At 40.9% G+C, this 20,546-nt stretch overlaps 2 protein-coding genes across 9 annotated transcripts in view; one reads left to right on the top strand and one right to left on the bottom strand.

Moving 5' to 3' along the window:
• The window catches only part of TRMT1L (tRNA methyltransferase 1L), a 64,265-nt gene extending 45,601 nt beyond the window's left edge, over nt 1-18,664 (top strand). Inside the window, exons 13-17 of one of the 5 annotated variants that reach the window (XM_073356671.2) lie at nt 405-571; nt 1,364-1,423; nt 2,996-3,122; nt 3,211-3,461; nt 17,061-18,664. In XM_073356671.2, the coding sequence (XP_073212772.1) occupies nt 405-571; nt 1,364-1,423; nt 2,996-3,122; nt 3,211-3,461; nt 17,061-17,074 (619 nt within the window). In that variant the 3' untranslated portion in view covers nt 17,075-18,664. Of the gene's footprint in view, nt 1-404; nt 572-1,363; nt 1,424-2,995; nt 3,123-3,210; nt 6,012-13,905; nt 14,973-15,316; nt 15,391-17,060 lie in introns of those variants that run through there. The other 4 variants (XM_073356668.2, XM_073356670.2, XM_073356673.2 and 1 more) reach the window with 4 other exon arrangements.
• The window catches only part of RNF2 (ring finger protein 2), a 53,253-nt gene continuing 42,338 nt past the window's right edge, over nt 9,632-20,546 (bottom strand). For all 4 annotated transcript variants that reach the window (XM_073356674.2, XM_073356675.2, XM_073356676.2 and 1 more), the window contains exons 5-7: nt 16,898-17,170; nt 13,529-13,700; nt 9,632-12,058 (exon numbers count right to left, since the gene is read on the bottom strand). In XM_073356674.2, the coding sequence (XP_073212775.1) occupies nt 11,957-12,058; nt 13,529-13,700; nt 16,898-17,170 (547 nt within the window). In that variant the 3' untranslated portion in view covers nt 9,632-11,956. The remainder of the gene's footprint in view (nt 12,059-13,528; nt 13,701-16,897; nt 17,171-20,546) is intronic.

Here is a 20,546-nt window from a genome sequence, read left to right as displayed (position 1 = left end):
ATCCTTTGCACTAGCCCTGCTTTTACTGTTTCTAAATACTATTAGTACACCACCCTAATTTTGACAGTGCATCCCTGTGATATGGGTATCATTCCCATTTTACACGTGGGGAAATGAGATGAAGTGACTTTGCCCCAGTTGACACAGTAAGTCAGTGGCAGAACTGGGCTTAACACTCATAAGATCTTAACTTTCAAGCCATGACTCTGAACTGCCACTACCTAAAACAAAAATAATTTTAATAGTATCACAAACTATGTACCCTGTTAATATAAGTATAGTTCAGCAGCTACTCAGTTTGTGGAAACCACTTCTAAAGGAGCAAAGGCCTTTTGCTATAAATCAAAATACTTTGTCATACACCAGTCTCCTTATTTTTACTGGCATTCTATTGCACTGTCCAGGTCAGGGTCCCTCTTTAACACTGGATTCCTCAGAAGAATGCTGTTTGAAGCTGTTCAGCACGGCTTAGATGAGATTCAGCCACTTGTAAAGACACTAATCTGTGAAGCAGAATGTACAACTCTAAAACAGTTTTCAATCCATGGTCCTGCCAGCCAGAACAAACAAGGTGAGATAAAATGGCAAGTTGCTTACAAAAACTCATGGGATTTTTAAATGTCTAAAACCAATTGAAAATTTCTTGAGCAAAAGTAACTATAGCGGTGCATGTTAAAAGAAGATTAGGAACATGTTCCCTATCACAAAGCATGGGACAACAGTCTTGCCATATTATGGGGCTTTTGTCATACTCTTTAAACCTCTGCTGTTAAGGCTTGCTCGACACAGGGTGCTAGACTTGAACCAGTATGGAAAAATCCTACATTAAGTAAACCAGTGCTGACACAAGGTGCCACGCTGACAGTCCTGTAGTCCAATTTATTCACAAAACAGGCAGCAGTAGCAGAAGCTTCCCATATACTAGCCTTCGTACTGCAGCCCTGAGGGGGAAGTTCCTCCCCTTTGAGTGAGATGGGACTCTGCCCTTCATGCTCAGTCAATCCTGGACTTCTCTACAGGGACTGCCAAATGCGGGGGGTGATTGAGATGGCTGTTTACAGTGGGATACTATTCTAATAAGAACAGACTAGAGGCTACCAGTTCACTTCAGATAAATCACCATATAGTAATTTTACTTGAATATTGTCCTGTGCCAGATTCAAACTGATAATGTTTAGTGAAAGTTTCCATAACCTATTACCTATCCTTTTGCCTCTATCATTTTTACACCTTTTACTTTGTCTAGAAAGTTTGGGATTTTGCCCTTTCAAATTTTTGTGGATCCCTTTATAAGGTAGCAAAATAAAATCTATTTAAAATGTTTTGTCACACAACAGATTTAATTTTGACTTCTGTATTCTAGAAGAATGTGGCGTCTTTATTAAAACACCAGATACTGCAGCTGACTACTATGTGGTACAAGGTATGTGGTTCATCCATCACAACTGCATGTACACCCCTTGTGGTTTGTGCTAGCAGATAACCACAATCAATGAAGGAGGGATGGGGTGTTAAAGGTGGGGATAGAATGGTTTTTGTAACCTTGGCTTGTGATGGCCCCAACTTTTAAAGGTTTTTGTTTTTTTTAAATGAATATGCTCAGTGGTTCACCTCCAGTAAAGATTAATGAAACTTTAAAAATATTATATCTTTACCCAAACTAGTATTTGCTGGGAAAGACAAAGAGCCATTATTGCATGAAGTGCACTATGTACTTTTGCAAGTCTAGTTTATCTGTGCAGCCCTTGGCTCCTATGGAAGAAAGTTACAGAAAACTTTAAAATTATCTATTAAACTAGACTAGATTTTAGATCCCCTTCAGCTTTTAAGGAATGAGAGTTTTTTTCCCCCTAGAAGTGGTGTAGTTGTAGCTTTAGTTCAATCAGTCTAAGCCAGGAATGCTACCTAAAGAAAAGCAAGAGAGGCCTAAGGTGAGTTCCCCACAGGGGACTTAAATGTTAAGCATTGCATTGCAACACTTATCATTTCAGTACTCTACTGCTTAGTGAAAGCCACAGCTCAGAGTTGGGCACCAGTGCTCCTTCTACAATGCGGGGGAGAGTTAGGGATCCACAAAATCCAGCTCACAGAGCTGTCTAAGATAGCCACTACAAAATGCCAAGGAGAGGGGCGAGTCCTGAGCCCTGCTCCTCAGAGGGACTTACGTGCCTAACTCGGGACTGGAGGGTAGCACCTCCCTCCACTCAGGATTCACAGCCGTGAACCCTCTCCTGAAGTTTGCGAGAAATGGCTTATGCACCTTTCTCGTGCACAGACTGGGTGGCATCATCACTAAGTGCTACAATAGCTCTAGTCAAATGTATATAATTTAGCCCTGTGCTAAGAGCACTCACCTACCATATTGGAGACCTAGTTTGATTGTCCCCTCCCACCGATGTCAAGAATAAACTTCAGCTCTGGTCTCCCCCTCCAAGGATAGTACCCTAACCACTGGGCTTTCTATTTCTCCTGTTGAAGCTGTTCCACTATATATAAATAAATATGTACTGGAGCATTCTGGAACATGGGTCTCCCGTGTACCTAGTGGATTACTCTGGCCCAATACATGTTAATTATATACAGTGGAACAGTTTCAACAGAAGAGAGATCTGCCTCAAAATACCCCCTGGCACGCTGGTTATGGTACTCTCCTGGGAGGCAGACCAGAGTTCAAATCTCTTCTTCATATCAGGGGGAAATTCTCCCACATCCCAGGTGAGGGCTCCAGCTATTGGGTTAAAGGTTATAAGTTGGCACCACTATCTTCGGTTTCTTTTGTGGGGCCTGATCCAGTAGGTGGCTTCTGAGAGCACCTGCCAGATAAGCAGGGGAATACTTAGTTAGAGGATCCCACTGGACTTAGATACCCAGCTGCCTGGACTGAAGCAACTGTGTGCATACTCAGTAGTTGATTTTTTGGGTGGCTACAGAGTTAGGCAGAGGTTGAGGAACTACATTTTGAATCTTGCCCCTAATGAGCATTTCTGTGTTTTAGGTAAAAGGAAAAGTAATGAAATGAGTAAAAACATAGCGAAAAGACAGAAGTCCGAAAGCAATGCTGAGCACCCTGCATTTTACTATAATATCCATAGACACAGTATCAAAGGAATGAACATGCCAAAGTAAGGATCACGTTCCAGTTTCTGATTTCCAACAAAATCTGTGTTGAAACCAACTAACCAGTAATAACTTTCTCTCTAATTTTTTCAGGTTAAACAAGTTCTTACAGTATCTGTCCCAAGCTGGGTATAGAGTAAGCCGAACCCATTTTGATCCCATGGGAGTTCGCACAAATGCACCTTTGGCACAGTTTAAATCTATCCTTGTGAAGTACAGCACACCCACGTACACTGGGGGGCAGGCAGAAGGCCCTGTCCAGTCCACTGAAGATGCCCAGGCAGGAGACAATGTCCAAGCTGCTGTAGATGACAAGTCAGGAGACATGGAGTTCACAGAAGATGGTAAATCAGGAAGCACTCTTTATGTTCACAAAAGACAGCTATCACGATAACTTTATTGCTGCTGAATGCAAATAATGTGTTAATTTGAGATTTGCAACTAAGCCCTACTCATGTAAACCAATCTACAGAACTGGTTTTGAAAGCTTGGGTTTCCAGTTATCTAAATGCGTGGGAGACATTTTAGAATTACACAGAAGAACTTGTAATTGATCACAATACATATGGTCAAGTTACAATTAGAGTGGAGAAAGAAACTGTTAGAGGGTATTGACTTTTATGCTCGTCTTTCTTTTAAACACTGGCATTTTGTGACTACCCCCAGCTCTTCGAAAAGCCTTATTCAAACTCCTAGTGCAATTTCCAGTACAGCGGATAAGCGATGGGGCCAAAAGTCTTAAGCATTTCCTTAAGTGTTGCTAGAGCATAACCGAAGTATGAAATCGGCCATCATGCCTGCTGCTTGATTGGTTAGAGTTTAGCAATAGGTCAAGTCTGTAAGACACCAAAAATGTTGCACTATAAAATGTGGTATTACATTTAAGCAAGCCAGAACATTTTAAATAGGTACAAGTATATCCTTAGGTAGCAAACTTAACTTTTACCTAAAAGCAAAGACCTAGAGGCAAGTGGATCAGGAATGAAATTAAACTTTTTGCTATTTGAATTTTTATTTTTAGCTCTACATAGCTATATATTTCAAGTGAATTAGCTACTTTGAACAAAACAACAATTACCTGCTGGTAATAAAGGAAAAATCTGGCAAGCTATTGGGGAGAGAGGACTGAGTGGCAAAGAGTTAATTCACCAGGATTTAACTCATCCTGCATTTAAATGGTCACCAATACTATTTGATGATTAAGTCAATACATCTGCACTCTAGTCAGTTATCTAATTTAACCTGCTTGTGAGATTCCTTTTACAAGTCAATGATTAAATTTGTACATAAACAGGTTATTTTCACTATTAGAACCATCTCTTGTGATATAGGTTGAAAAAACACATTTAATAAATAGTCACTCCTTTTTAAAAAGTTAATATGTAATTACTTCAGCCATAAAATCACACAGTTCATTTTTGTGTGGGTTTTTCCAACTGTTAGAACGAAGAGTTTGGTTCAAGACTTCTGTCATTCGCTAGTTCTGATCTAGGAACAACTGTCTTATACTGCTTTTAAAACAGGATCTTCCATACAGCAAGGGTAATAATTTTAGATTCAGGCTTAGTCTATGAAGTTTTGGCAACATAGCTATATATCGGCAAGGAGATTGAGGGGAAAAAAATCAGACCCCCTAAAAACCAACATAAGTGTGCCAAAAGAAACTCCCCCCATGCAGCCAGAAGAGAGTTTCTGACGGCTTAGCTAATGTCATTTCCCTGGTGGCTTAGCTGTACCAGCAGAACTCTTCCTGTCATGTCAGTTTATGCTATATCTCCAATAGGGGGTTCTGCCAGCATAGTTATGCCAGTAAAGCATAAGTAGTATAGATACACTTTCAGATACAGGTTTTAACAGCCGCTACGGCCCCCTCCTCTCACAGAACCACTCTATCACTTCCTTCTCAGCCATTCTGTGCCACTCAATTCTACAAGATAGGGTATTTGTGATACATAGCACTTTCAGGCGTTGCCAAGCTGTAAGACTAGTCATGTAACTCTTTGACTTATAGAAGAAAAATCTTCTTTCAGAAATCCACAAAATAAACACTAGTGGTGTGAGGTTTAGCATAAAGTACATGAACTAGTCTAATAGGACTGGGAACACAGAAGGAGTGAATAATGCATGGCTTACTGCTGCTGGAGAAAAAGCAAGTTCAGTGTAGGCACCAGAGAAATCTTCCACAAAGTACCCACTTACTTCATGCTAAAGTTCACACAAAAATTTTCTTTTTTTATAAGAAAAAGAAAATTCCATTAAAAGTGACATGGGGTCTGTACAGCAGCTGTAGAACCTGGAATTACTTAGCTCAATTTTTTTTTTTAAGTTGACAAGGTTTCAAATTGAGTGTCCTTTTAACTAAATACTGGCCTTATTGGAGCTTTCAGATCTCATTCTTGTTTTTAATCTCTATTGCTGTGGAAGAGTCTCACACCAACAGAGCAACTTGACTATACAGTGAAACTGACAAACCAGGAAGTTGTCAAATGCAAAGCAAACAAACTGGCAAAATAATAAAAGTTTCTAATCTTTCAGTTAAAGAAATCCAACACCACTGAATTGAAACCAATTTCAGACAGAAATATGATTTTAAAGTTGACTAACTAACTGCAAAGATTAGGAGAACAGGTTGTGTATACCTCTATCTTAACACTCAATATCCAAATCTTGTTGGTGAGGCAAATCTGGCATGTAGTCAACTAGCTCCTTAATGCATAAACTTTAGTTTAACTTGCCAAGGTTCAGCAAGTCTCAGAAGTACAAATTAGCTTTCAGTTGTATGTATTCATGGAAAAGTAATACAGCAAAACACAAAATGTCCAGTAAGTTCTTAGAGTGTATTGGGGCAACTTTTTGTTTAAGAAGGTGGATTTTCGACTTGATTCTAACAGGGAGGAACTAGTTGCAAATCTGAAGATCGAAGGCAATGGGGTGAATGTGATCACAAAATGATAGACTTCATGTTTCTAAGGAAAAGAATGAGTGAGAACAGCAGAATATGGGCAATGGACTTCAAAAAAAGCATACTTCGACAATATTTCTCTGTTAGTATGGAACTCTTCCAAATTCAGAGAGCTGGTAAGTAAGAAAATCTAAGGGAAAAAAGTTTTAGAAAGCTGGCAGTTTCTCAAAGAGACAAGATTAAAGGCACAACAGCAAATTATCCTTATGCTATAGGAAAAATAGTAAGAAGTCAATATGGCTCCATCAGAATCAGAAAATCAAAAAGGAATCCTACAAAAAGTGGAAACATGAATGGAAAATGAATACAAAAGACCTGTACAAACATGTAGGACAAAATGAGTTACACCTAGCAAAAAACATAAAAGGCAATAAAAAGAGGTTTTCTACATACATGAGCAAGAGAAAGACCAAGGAAAGTGTGGGTCCTCTACTTAAGGATGGAAAACTAATAACTGACAGCATCAAGAAGGCTGCGGTGTTTAATACATATTTTGCCCCAGTCTTTACTAAAAAGGTAATTTGTGATCCAATACTTAACACAATATTAACATAGGGGAAGAAACCCAAGCCAAACTAGGGAAAGAACAGGTTAAAGAATAAGGTCATGTCTACACTAGTGAGCTTAGAAGCACAGCTGTACCAGTCTTACAGTGGCACAGCTGAGCGACACCCATGAGCAACATAAATTTTGCTGACAGAAGTGATAGTGTAGACTTGGTTTAAGTTAAAATGTATTCAAGTTGGCAAGACCTTATGAAATTCACACCAGAGCATTTGAAGTAGCTGAAGCAATCACAGAACCATTAGCAATTATCTTTGAAAACTTATGGAGGATGTGTGCGGTCCCAGAGGACGAGAGAAGGAGAAACATAGTACCTATCTTTAAACAAGGGAACAAAGAGGACATGGGAAACCATAGACCAGTCAATCTAATGGTGATACCTGGAACAAATTATGAATCAATTTGTAAGCTCCTAGAGAATAACAGGGTTCTAAATATATGCTAATACTGGATTTGTCAAGGACAAATCATACAAAACTAATTTCTTTCTTTGATAAGGTTACTGGTCTAGTAGATGGGGGAAAACTGTAGACAGGATATCTTGATTTTAGTAAGGCATGTGACACAGTCCCACATGACATTCTCTTAAGCAAACTAGGGAAATGTTGTCTACATGAAATTACTATAAGGTGGGTTGTAGCGAGGAGGTGCAACTCCTGATCTGTCAGAAGGGGAAAGACCTGAGATTGCCCCCTGCTGGGCAGAACCAGACCACCTGCAGCCACCTCACCGGAAGCAGAGGGGCAGGACAGGAAGCTGGACTATAAAAGGCCAGCCTCCTAGCTCAGTAGGGGGAGAGTTGCCAGAAGAGCAAGACATCTCTTCCTTGCTGCTAGGGCCTGGAGCTGAAGGAGATGGCTGCCTGACCAGAGGAGTTACCTGAATTACCGGAGACCAGCAACACCTACGAACTGTCGGGGCTGCCACTGGCAGTTTACCCTGGAGAGACTGAGGACAACCCCAGAACCCAGGTGTCCCAAACTGGGGTGGGTAGGAAAGAGTCCAGGAACACCGAATAGGGTTCAGCTGTGGAATTATTGTGAACTGGCCATGATGTTGCAGGAAGATCCCTGCTGACGTAGTGACAAACTACCCCGCCACTAACAGGGCCCTGGGCTGGAACACAGTGGAGTGGGAGGGCCTGCATCTCCATAGTCCGGGTACCCCATCTGTTGAAGGTGGCCACCTCCCCACTAGAGGCCAGGAGGCCTGAATTTGTCTGGCGCCCGCCAAAGCTAGGGCACCAGGCACACTTGCTATCGCTCCCAGATGAGAACTAATTCCCCACCCTGAACTGCTGGACTGTATTGCACAGACTCAGCCTGAGCTATAAACTGAATTGCCCTGAAAGAGAGACTTGTGGGGGAGAGACTAATTAAGGCCTGGGCTGATTGTCAGCCAGGCCTGCTAACTGCCCTGACTAAGGGACTGCACAGAGGGACTAACTGCTACTTGGATTAATCACGAGGTGGACTCACTAGCTAGGAGCTGCACCCTGCTTGAGAAAAATCGAGGCAGCACAGCCTCCCGCCCTGTCAGAAGGGGGGAGATGCACGCCCCTTTTTACATGGAGATGCACAACTAGTTGAAAGATCGTACTCACAAAGTAGTTACCAGTAGTTTGCTGTCATACTGGGGAGGACATATCTAATGGGGTCCCAAAGGGTCTGTCCCTGAGTCTGGTCTCATTGAGTATTTTCATTAATAACTTGGATAAATACGGGGGGAGTATGCTTATAGAATCTGCAGATGACACCAAGCTACAAGGGGTTGCTAGCACTTTGGAGGGCAGGATTAGAATTCAAAATGACCTTGTTAAATTGGAGAACTGGTCTGAAATCAACAAGATGAAATTCAATACACTTTGGAAGGAAAAATCAAGTGCACAAATACAAAATGGAGAATAACCAGATAGGCAGTAGTACTGCAGAAAAGAATCTGGACCATCCCCAATGTGGTCCCAGCACAGATACCTACCAAAAATCAAACTTTTATTGTTCGTATAGATAATTTAAAAACAAACACCTAAACAACATGGAATGTATGTTGGAGGACAGCTGAAAGCACAAAGCATCTGCAAACCATTATATCCCACAAATTGTGACACCTTTCTTCTCATCAAAATAGCCCCAGACATTTCTTGACCCTAAACAGTGGGAGGAAAGAGAAATCCTAATTATGTTTTTCTATGAAGGGCATAAGGAGAGGGAGATATTTTATATTCAGTATAATCATGGCTTGATGTTTGATCCAGCCCTAAGTTGTGTTATAACGAAGGGCTGAGGTTTAGAGTGCACAATATAGTTTCATCTTAGACTTTATCAAATACCACTTTTCTGGTAAGTGAATAAAACTACTTATCTTACAATACATTTATCCTCAAATATAGTTGCAGTTGTAAAACTTAGGAAAACTTGACACTGCATATTTTTATAAAAGTTCAACCCCAATGCTATGATCCTACTCCACATATTCCAAGTCTTCTGTCTCCATTTATGTTGGGAAGGTCATTAGCACACACGTAAATCACCATGCATAAAAACTGATTTTGCTGGGGTTCCCAAGTAGGGCATACCAAACCAAACGTCATCTTTTCATATCACTGTTTGAATGATAATTATTTTGTGTCCCACCCAACAGAATAACTTGTTATACATGCCATGGCAGCTATTGAAAAAGTTTGACATTACCTAGTGTTATCACGCATGTACATCCCATGCTAAGGCCCTGATCCAAAACCCACTGAAGTAAATGGGAATTTTTCAACTGATTTCAATGGACTTTAAATGAGGCCTTACAAGTTTGCGGCGGAAACTGAGGCACCAGATTCCACTGTGTGGTGTTGGCACGTGTATCCCGAAAGCAGATGCATCTCCCAGCCCTCTGTCTAGAAAACTGCACATAATAGTGGTGTTAGACAGTGCTAGATTGTACAATGCAAATGGTTTCTTTTGTAGACTGAAACAGGAAGTGATTGAATTTACAGTATTGTGTTCACAGCATTTTTGCTTTATTATGACAAATGTGAGATGTTAGGTAGGACTTGAATTTCAGATATTATAACTGTTCAATTTACCATACCTAACAAGCACAAGGTACCAAAAATGAAGATCTAGCTAAACAGGAAGGCAGTATGAAAGTTGTTTTGAAAAGTAAAATTGTTTATAGCACTAAAAAGGTCACAGTGCATCAATGGTATAATCAAACACCTACATAATATATATTTTTAAAGAACATAAATATTTAGTAAATTCACTATGACATGAAAATAAGTTTCACATTCTTCCACACTTTTTTAAACTGTGGACAAAAAAAAGACATTCTCTAGACAGAAACAGCTCAGCTTCACAAATACTCCTTTGCTCCTTAAACATTCTTAGATATCACACACAGAATTTGCCATTCTGCTGCAGCTAACCTAGAAGTTTCTCCATAAAATCTAAGTATCACAAAAACAGGATTATATTTAGTGGACATGCACTAGTAATCTATACAATTGAACATTACACCAAGTAATACTGAATAAAACAACATTTGAAAATAAATCCTCGCCCTCCAATATGCTTGGTGACTGGAAATGTCAGTTTCATGGCACAGATTACAAAAAGAGTAGTAAAAACATTTTAGATAACAAAAAGAAATATTAAAAGTTATTCAAGAAGCCTATGAATTTTTCATATAGAGATGAAACTGACCCACAACAGCTGTCAAAATGGACATATATTTACAAATGTTAGACTTGAATGACAAGGAGTAGTGGAAAGCTTGTTCCTTTCCAACAGAAACCTAGGGATTTGAAAGTGTACAAATCGCATATACTTTAGAAACTCATCCATCTTAACTGTGAGCAAGATAAGAAGGGAGAAGACAAAGTGTAATATTCCTCACCTGCTTTAAGGGTCTTTTCACTTTCAGCTTCTAAACTAGAGACAGGAAGGCTGTACTGATAAAACCTTAGAGCAAAGAGAACATCACTGTGCTATTTCCCTAACATTGTGTATTCTCTTTAGCTGCAGCAAAGCATCACCACTAGGTGAAGGCAGGGTTCACCCCAGAAAAAAAAAAACCCACCTGTTTATCATGCACATGAAAGGTAAATGCAAAACGTCACACAGCAGCCAACCGCCAAGTTTAAAAAAAAATAAACCTACTGTAAGACACTAAATGGTAAACCTGTCAAGTACTAACACATTTTCTTCCAAAGTGCTAAGCCATATTTGTTAAAGCTTTGGCTAAAACAGAATACTTAGAAGAGTTTGTAGTTGAAGCAGTTCTTTCCCTCAGTGATGAACTACAGTTATAGCTCACAACTGGTGTGGATAGAGTGCTATAAAATAAGATAGTCTCGCTGCAACACAATGCCATCATGCTGGAATTTTAAAAGGGGATTTTTGTTGCAAAATTGTATTTCCAAGGAAGAGAATCCTTTAGAGCAAAGTCTATGATAATTTCCACGATAAAGTCTGCCATTACACTGGATATACCAGGACTTTAGAATTGTCTGAGAAGATTTTGTACAATAAAATGTTATCTGCCAAGCACATGTGCACAGGATAATTCTGCAACAGGAGTCAAAGACCAGAAATTAGAGAGTGCACAGGGACTGCCCGGGGGGGGGCGGGGAGAGAAGGTTTCCTTTTTTAATATAATTTTTTTCTGATACTGAAATCTAGCAGGTAGCAAGATTTTTTTAAAGTGTCAGAACTTTTTCCCTTAATCCTTCATCTTGGTCTACTGAAAACTTACCTGGACTATTACCAATAATCCAAGTCTTTCAAGGAATCAGATTACTACTGTAAATACCTTGGAGCCAAAATGGTATGCTGTTATCGGAATTGAGTTCTTCAATGTCTTTTACAGTGACAGTAGTTAGCAAATCACCACCATTACCATACCCCCACAACATCTGCTACTATTGACTACTACCATTGACTACTTTAGACCCTCGATATTTCACCTAAGGGCTGGTATAATTGTGTCAAGCATATTAGCAGACCAACAGCTTTTCCTGGACTAAGTTAAGACATTCCATGCTGGAACCTTTGCTTGATCTGATACCAAACTGGGAATAAAAAAAAGCATATCTTTGATAACAATGGAATGCACTGGAGAAGGTTATTCAGTCCCCTGGGGAAAAAATTAAATTAAAAATAAAACCCAGAATACCATCTAATTATAATAAGAAGTATGCTCTGTGAGTAGTCTGAAGACATCCCAAGTACTGTCCATGAAGATGACGGTGGTGTCTCCTTAATATTAAAGAAATCACAGCTATAAAAATTAGAGTCCTCTCTCCAAACCTTCTCGCAAAGCCTATTTATGTTCCTTTGTTGGTGCATAGTAGAGTTCCATGGGTTTGTTCACTTTCCAGTATTTCTCACTGACCAGCTCCAAGGAAAAGGAACCATTTAATACCTAAAGGAGGAGAAAAAACCAACAGTTCCTAAAATATATTTTCCATCATCTCGCTATGAACTTCTGATGCTCCTGTCACTACTATCTGGTCACTGTGAAAACCCTGCAGTAGACTTAGAGAGGAACATTTACAGAACAGAAGCCTCCTGTGGTTCTGGCTGCAGTTAATAGATATTTCCTGTAGTGCCTGTCATTAAATATGTTATCAGTGTTTCTGGTTGCTTATCTGCTCATAATCCAGTGACTAGCACCTCAATTCTAATACTTGCTAGTTCCTAGCAATACAGATTAGATCTTAACTATACTGATCACCACCCTTTCATTTATTATGCTTTGGTGGGGGGGGGGCAGGGGCAGTATTTCTATCCCACCCCTACCCAGTAGCATCAACCAATGTGCTAGTTACTTTCCAAACACAAGAAATCATGATCTCTTCTCGTAAGATCTTGCATGTTAACAAGAAAAACAAATAGACAAGGACAGGGGCAAGGAGAATCAACAAGCAGCAAGGTAATCAGCGGATGACTATGTCATCACGATATATCCAAACTGTTACTGGAACAATGAGTTTTTGGTGTGTTGGATGTACGGTGGTGAGTTTTTAGAAGAAGCAGACAAATGATGTGTAGAGGTTGGCATCACTGATGAATAGGGAAGCCTGCATGATGTGCAGAGCAACACAGGTGGATAAGTAAGGAGGGAAAGAACTATGCAGGAACTTGAAAGCAAAGAAATAAGCTCAAAATTTCACTTTAAATTTATGCACCAAGACCTGAGGTCAGGTCTCAGCTTCCCTACCAACAGGAATTTAAAATAGCTAGTGATACTGAGTATTCATCTAGCTAATGACTGTATTGTCCAGTGTCAGATGCCAGTGATTTTGACTGAATTTCTGTGGATTGTGTTCATTTAATATTTGCCTGTCTGAAATACTACTTAGGTGTGAATTTGACTTTATACAAATAGATGTGCCTCCTACTGATAAAAAGGCAGACTGAACTTGCCTAGGAAGTGCTACCACCCTTTGGCAATGAAGGACATTCTCAATAAGCAAGTCCTCAAATCAAAGTACCACTTTTTTCCTCCTAAATTTTTACATGTAAAATAAAGAGCCAGATCTTCAGCTTGCATAAATTAGTAAAATCCCAGTGATGTCAATGGAGCCACACCATTTACCCTAGGTCAGGGGATTGTGCCCAGAGCATCCACACATTTACATGCCACTCCTTTTCTACTATCAATGCTTTTGCTGTATGTAATGGCCACAGAACAGACTTTTGCCTAAACCATCACAGCGAATAACGCTCGTGCTATGCTTGCTTTTAAAAATGGATTATGAATACAATCCATAGACCAATTTATAGAAGGAATCCAAACAGGATAACAAATCCACTGTGCCTTCAAGTTGTAGTATTATTGGGTCTAAACATTTCTAAATTAGACAGAGTATCAACCAGATCAACTACTCACAGTGTACTGGCCATTGGCCGTAGCAATGTAAATTGTATACTGCTTCTCACTGGCTGTGTCAAGATTCATCTGGTTTGACTCTCCTTTGCTCCGAAGTTCCTCCAAAGCCAACCTCACAGCTAGGTACTTAGACAAGTGATCAACTGTGGCATTGCCCGAGGTCTTTATATACCTGCAACAGTATCAACAAAGACAACCAAACATATTTGAATCACTTGTGCAGAAAAAGGCACTAGATAAGCTGCATATGTAAAAGTAAACAAACTTGTATGTAAAGAGTACAGTGTGCCTCAGTGTTTTGACTCAAGATACAAAAGAAGCAATTTACTGAACAAGAAAAGAAGTCCTCACACCTCTCTCAACTTCCTCTTCCACAGGTTCCCACTCTATTTGTGGATAGGAAATACTACTACTTTGTCATCTGCCTGAATTAACTGATCGTGCGACATTTAAAAAAAAAATTCACGACTGCTCAAATCCTCTGAACACAGATGTGTGACATCAACTCAGTGGACAAGAATTGGATACTTGGCATGCTCTGTGACCTCTTTCCTTGCTCTAGCTACTCTTCATTGACTCCTCATTCTCTGGAAATCTAAACCAAAGAGTGAGATTTTCAAAAGTGCCGAATGCCCTAGGATGTTGTACTTCTAGAACCCATGAGAAAGCTCTCGTGCTGAAGAGGAATAAGAAAGAAGGTTCCAGATATTTCAGGAAATTCTAGAAAAAAAATACAAACCTGCATACTGCAGATTTCAGAACTTATGAGCATGGATCTGGACCGGATTACACAGACTTTAGAGTGAGATTCACTTTTAATAGGACTTGTGCGCCTGAGCCACTTTTGAAAAATTTCACTCTTCTTTCCCAATTTCCAAAGACAAAGGAATTCACATGTTGATCCATTCAGTCACACTCTAACACATACATAAGGCTTATTTTTATATACATATTTTCAAAAGGAGTGAGAAGGGACTGGAATCTAAAATCATCTGTGGTCTTAAAATGCAGTCAACCAAGCATACCACACCAAGAATAGTGGTGTGTTCTTAACTTTTAGGAACTTTTTCTACAATCAAAGCGTTAAAACAGACTATAATACTATAAAATATGAACAAAAATAAATGGCTACCCTATTTAGGACGGTGAAAGTGCATTCAGTTCAACAGGACAAGATGTAACTAGAGAAGAAATGTCTACATTTGATTTCAAAAAGCCTCAAGAAACAACAGATTAAGTAAAAAGAAAAGGAGTACTTTTGGCACCTTAGAGACTAACCAATTTATTTGAGCATAAGCTTTCGCGAGTTACAGCTCACTTCATCGGATGCATACTGTGGAAAGTGTAGATTTTTTATATACACACAAAGCATGAAAAAATACCTCCTCCCACCCCACTCTCCTGCTGCTAATAGCTTATCTAAAGTGACCACTCTCCTTACAATGTGTATGATAATCAAGGTGGGCCATTTCCAGCACAAATCCAGGGTTTAACAAGAACGTCTGGAGGGGGGTGGGGTAGGAAAAAACAAGGGGAAATAGGTTACCTTGCGTAATCACTTAGCCACTCCCAGTCTCTATTCAAGCCTAAGTTAATTGTACCAAATTTGCAAATGAATTCCAATTCAACAGTTTCTCGCTGGAGTCTGGATTTGAAGTTTTTTTGTTGTAATATCACAACTTTCATGTCTGTAATCACATGACCAGAGAGATTGAAGTGTTCTCCGACTGGTTTATGAATGTTATAATTCTTGACATCTGATTTGTGTCCATTTATTCTTTTACGTAGAGACTGTCCAGTTTGACCAATGTACATGGCAGAGGGGCATTGCTGGCACATGATGGCATATATCACATTGGTGGATGTGCAGGTGAACGAGCCTCTGATAGTGTGGCTGATGTTATTAGGCCCTGTGATGGTGTCCCCTGAATAGATATGTTGGCACAGTTGGCAACAGGCTTTGTTGCAAGGATAGGTTCCTGGGTTAGTGGTTCTGTTGTGTGGTATGTGGTTGCTGGTGAGTATTTGCTTCAGTATTTGCTCCTCAGGCCCTACGCTACCAGCACTCCCAGCTACCTTCGAGACACCACTGACTTCCTGAGGAAACGACAATCCTTCGGTGATCTTCCTGATAACACCATCCTGGCCATTATGGATGTAGAAGCCCTCTACACCAACATTCCACACAATGATGGACTACAAGCCGTCAAGAACACTATCCCCGATAATGTCACGGCTAACCTGGTGGCTGAACTTTGTGACTTTGTCCTTACCCATAACTATTTTACATTTGGGGACAATGTATACCTTCAGATCAGTGGCACTGCTATGGGTACCCGCATGGCCCCACAGTATGCCAACATTTTTATGGCTGACTTAGAACAAAGCTTCCTCAGCTCTCGTCCCCTAACGCCCCTACTCTACTTGCGCTATATTGATGACATCATCATCTGGACCCATGGAAAAGAAGCCCTTGAGGAATTCCACCATGGATTTCAACAATTTCCATCCCACCATCAACCTCAGCCTGGTCCAGTCCACACAAGAGATACACTTCCTGGACACTACAGTGCTAATAAACGATGGTCACATAAACACCCTATACCGGAAACCTACTGACCGCTATTCCTACCTACATGCCTCCAGCTTTCACCCTGACCACACCACACGATCCATCGTCTACAGCCAAGCTCTGCGATACAACCGCATTTGCTCCAACCCCTCAGACAGAGACAAACACCTACAAGAGCTCTATCAAGCATTCTTACAACTACAATACCCACCTGCGGAAGTGAAGAAACAGATTGATAGAGCCACAAGAGTCCTCAGAAGTCTCCTACTACAGGACAGGCCTAACAAAGAAAATAACAGGACGCCCCCCCCCCCCCCAGACGTTCTTGTTAAACCCTGGATTTGTGCTGGAAATGGCCCACCTTGATTATCATACACATTATAAGGAGAGTGGTCACTTTAGATAAGCTATTACCAGCAGGAGAGTGGGTTTGTGTGTGTGCGGCGGGGGGGGTGAGAAAATCAAGTTGGGCCATTTCCAGCACAAATCCAGGTTATCATACACATTGTAAGGAGAGTGATCACTTTAGGTAAGCTATTAGCAGCAGGAGAGTGGGGTGGGAGGAGGTATTTTTTCATGCTTTGTGTGTACATAAAAAGATCTTCTACACTTTCCACAGTATGCATCCGATGAAGTGAGCTGTAGCTCACGAAAGCTTATGCTCAAATAAATTGGTTAGTGTCTAAGGTGCCACAAGTACTCCTTTTCTTTTTGCGAATACAGACTAACACGGCTGTTACTCTGAAACAGATTAAGTAGCACTAAGACAATTATTAAAAGATGTTGAAGATACTTACCTGGTCTGTGCACTGTCATCATTCTCCATGAGTGTAGGATGGGGCCTGAAGACTAATTCTATTTCACTAGCACCGTCCATTACTGGGTCTATTGCCACAGTTGTATTGTTATTGTCCAATTCTAGCCCAGAATCATCTGATGTTTTGGTTCTTTTGTTACTAGGCCCTGCTTCCTGATTGCTGTGTGTTGAAGCATTGCTACAGTGTGAACTGTCACCATTATCCTCTGCTCCACTGCCATTCTCAATCTGTTGTTTCTTGCCTCGTTGTAGCCTGTTTAAAGATATATGTAAATAAAAGTGATCTCCGCAGCAGCCAATCAGAATTCAGAATTAATCAAATTTCTTTAAATTTTCCCACGCTGGCTCACACAGTATCTCTCAAACAATTTTTTTTCAATTGTCTATCAATCAATCACACACAAAGGGTGTTATAGTAACCATATTTCTAGACACCAACATTTCATATTGATTATCAGTTATAAGTTCAACAACAATGAATTTTTGTAACGTTCTTTTCCATAGAGCAACTATGCTTAAATATTTTGTTCTGATACTGAAGCTATAAAAAGGATTTTCTTTTCTTTGCACATATATTATACACATGAACAACTTTGTTTTAAAAGGTGTAAACTCTGAAACAGATTCTTATAGAAATATCACATACAGTTTAATAGCTTATATTTTTCCAACATTTTGTTGTAGCAGAAGGCCTTTGGGAACACAGGTCAATAATTATTTTCACACAAGACTGCAGATTCTTTTCTGAACATTACTGTGTTTCCTGGACACACACACACTCAAGTTGTTATATATCAGAATAGTGTATTTACATCTTCCCATCCAAGACAGATTGGAAAACTGAGCAACCTGAAAAGGACACTGTGTACTATGTTTCCAAACATCACATATTTAATTGTATTAGATTCAACATTGGCAAAATATTAATGAGCTACAATTGATTTATGCCATCCTGTTCTTAATTCCTTTATCTAAATATGATCTCATATGTATGCCACCATATTAGTTACTTTGAGCACTGTGAAAGAGTAATAATCGTACCACCAGTGTGAGTTTCAAGCACATTTTATTCTGTAGTTTATTTATACAAATTGTTTCTCTTTTAGGCTTAAATATAGTGCTCCAGCAAGCTGAGAAATTCTATGTATGCTTTTCAGCCTTGCAAAATAAATTGTCAATAAAATGTCCCAGTCCAGATGCAAGATCTATTTCCCTGTTAACCCCTATCCCCCATGACAAAAGACAACCTAAACCAAAAATCCTTACAAATGATATTTTACTTACCCAACAACAACAAAATCCCTTATACCAGGTCAAGTATTCTAAAACATCTAGATGTTAGGGGTGTTCTCTTCAAACACAAGGTTGCCCAATTGGGGCAATTCTTTGTACAGGTTTCACTGTACTGTATAATTTGAGAATCTGTATGATGATGTAAAAATACTCTGATGCCTCTACTTTTACTGATTTACAACCTGGGTTCTTACTGTGATACTGATGTCCATCTTTTGCACACAGTACAATCACTAGTTTGTGAAGCCTAATATTTGGCTGTCATGGAGAGTTTGGAAAGTGATACAGGAACTCAAATTGCTGCTCAAAAGGAGAAAATTTTACTTTTTTTAAGACTAATAAAAAGTATCTGGAAAAAATGCTTACCTACCTTTCATAACTGTTGTTCTTAGAGATGTGTTTGCTCATGTCCATTCCATTCTAGGTGTGTGCACACCCACATGCGCGGCAGGAGATTTTTGCCTCAGCGATATCTGTAAAGTCAGCTGTAGCACCCTCTTGAGGGCTGTGCCAATGCATCAGTATATTAGGCACTGCCAACCCTACGCCCTCTCAATTCCTTCTTGCCAGCAACTCCGACAGAAGGGAGGGTAATGGAATGAACATGAGCAACACATCTCAAAGAACAACAATTACAAAAAGGTAGTTAACTGTTTTTTCTTCTTCAAGTGCTTGCTCATGTCAATTCCATTACAGGTAACTCACAAGCAGGGTCCCTGGTGGCAGGCTCGGAGTACACAGCTGTGTGGCTTGCAACACAGCTCTGCCAAAGCCAGCATCGTCTCGGGCTTGCTGGGTGAGCACATGAGATGTAAATGTGTGGATAGATGACCAGAAAGCGGCCCTGCAGATATCCTGAATCAGCACCTGGGCCAGGAAGGCTACCAACGAAGCCTGTGCCCAAGTCAAGTGGACAGTCGCAGACACCAGTGGAAGCACCTTTGCCAGGTCATAGCAGTAATGGATAAAGGCTGTAATCCAGGATGAAATACTCTGCACAGACACTAGGCAACCTTTCATCCTGTCTGCCACCACAACGAACAACTGTGTTGACTTACGAAACAGCTTGGTCCTGTCTATATAGAAGGCAAGCGCCCTCCTGATGTTCAGGGCATGCAACTTGTGCTCCTCTTCCAATTTATGAGGCTTCTGAAAGAAGATAGGTAAGTATATGTCTTGACTGGTATGAAACTGTGAAACTACCTTCGGCAGGAACGTTGGATGCAGCTGCAGTTGGACCTCGTCCTTGCAGAATACCATATAGGATTGCTCTGAAGTAAGCACCCGGATCTCAGAGACTTATGGGTGGACATTATTGCAACCAGGAAATAAACTTTCCAGAAGAAGAGGAGAAGGGGGCAGGAGCTAGAGGTTCAAAGGGAGGACCCAGGAGCCTCAACAGCCCGAGATTCAAGTCCCAGGGAGGGACGGGATCCCTGATGTGTGGATGGAGATGCTCCAGACCTTTCAAAAACCTGAACCAACATGTCATGAGCAAAGACCAACCTATCCTGGAGCGGAGGGCGGAAGGCTGAAATAGTGGCCAAGTGAACTTTGATTGATGACAGGGACAATGCCTGGAGCTTGAGGTATAGAAGATAGTCAAGGATCACCTGCAGCGAGGACTGCTCAGCCCAGATCCCTGGTCTGAGGCCCAGAATGCAAACCTCTTCCACTTGGTCAGGTAGGTTGCTCTGGTGGAGGGCTTTCTGCTACCCAACAAGACCTGTTGGACCCAGGCTGAGCATTCCCATTCCTCAGCATTTAGCCATGCAGAAGCCACTCTGTCAAGTGCAGCACCTCTAGGTTCAGATGCAGAAGACTGCCATGGTTCTGGGACAGCCGGTCTGGCTAGAGAGGTAGCTGCAGTGGGGCAGCTACCCAAAGATGCAACAGCATGCCGAACCAGTGTTGCTGAGGCCACGCAGGAGCTATCAGGATCACCTTCGCCTTGTCCTGTTTGATCTTCATAAGGACCTTGTGGATTAGCGGCACCAGTGGACAGACGTACATCAGAGCCCCCAACCATGGGGACAGAAAGGCGTCTGACAGGGAGCCCCTGTCCAATCCCCAGAACAAGCAGAACACGTGACATTTCCTGTTCTGACAAGATGCGAACAGATCCACCTAGGGAATCCCCCACCTCTGGAAGATCACACTGACCACCTCTGGGTGGAGCGACCACTCATGGCAAGAAGAGACAGTCCGGCTGAGGCAATCTGCTACCATGTTCTTGGCCCTGGGCAGATGTGGGGCCACCAGATGGAATGCATGCCGCACACAGAAGCCCTACAGGCAGAAAGCTTCTTGGCAAAGGGCTGATGACCTGGCTCTGC

The sequence above is a fragment of the Lepidochelys kempii genome, chromosome 8 (genome assembly GCF_965140285.1).
Source record: "Lepidochelys kempii isolate rLepKem1 chromosome 8, rLepKem1.hap1, whole genome shotgun sequence".
In the NCBI taxonomy this organism is placed as follows: Eukaryota; Metazoa; Chordata; order Testudines; family Cheloniidae; genus Lepidochelys; species Lepidochelys kempii.
Note: the sequence above shows the minus strand (reverse complement) of the source record. Positions and strands in the feature narration are given on the sequence as shown.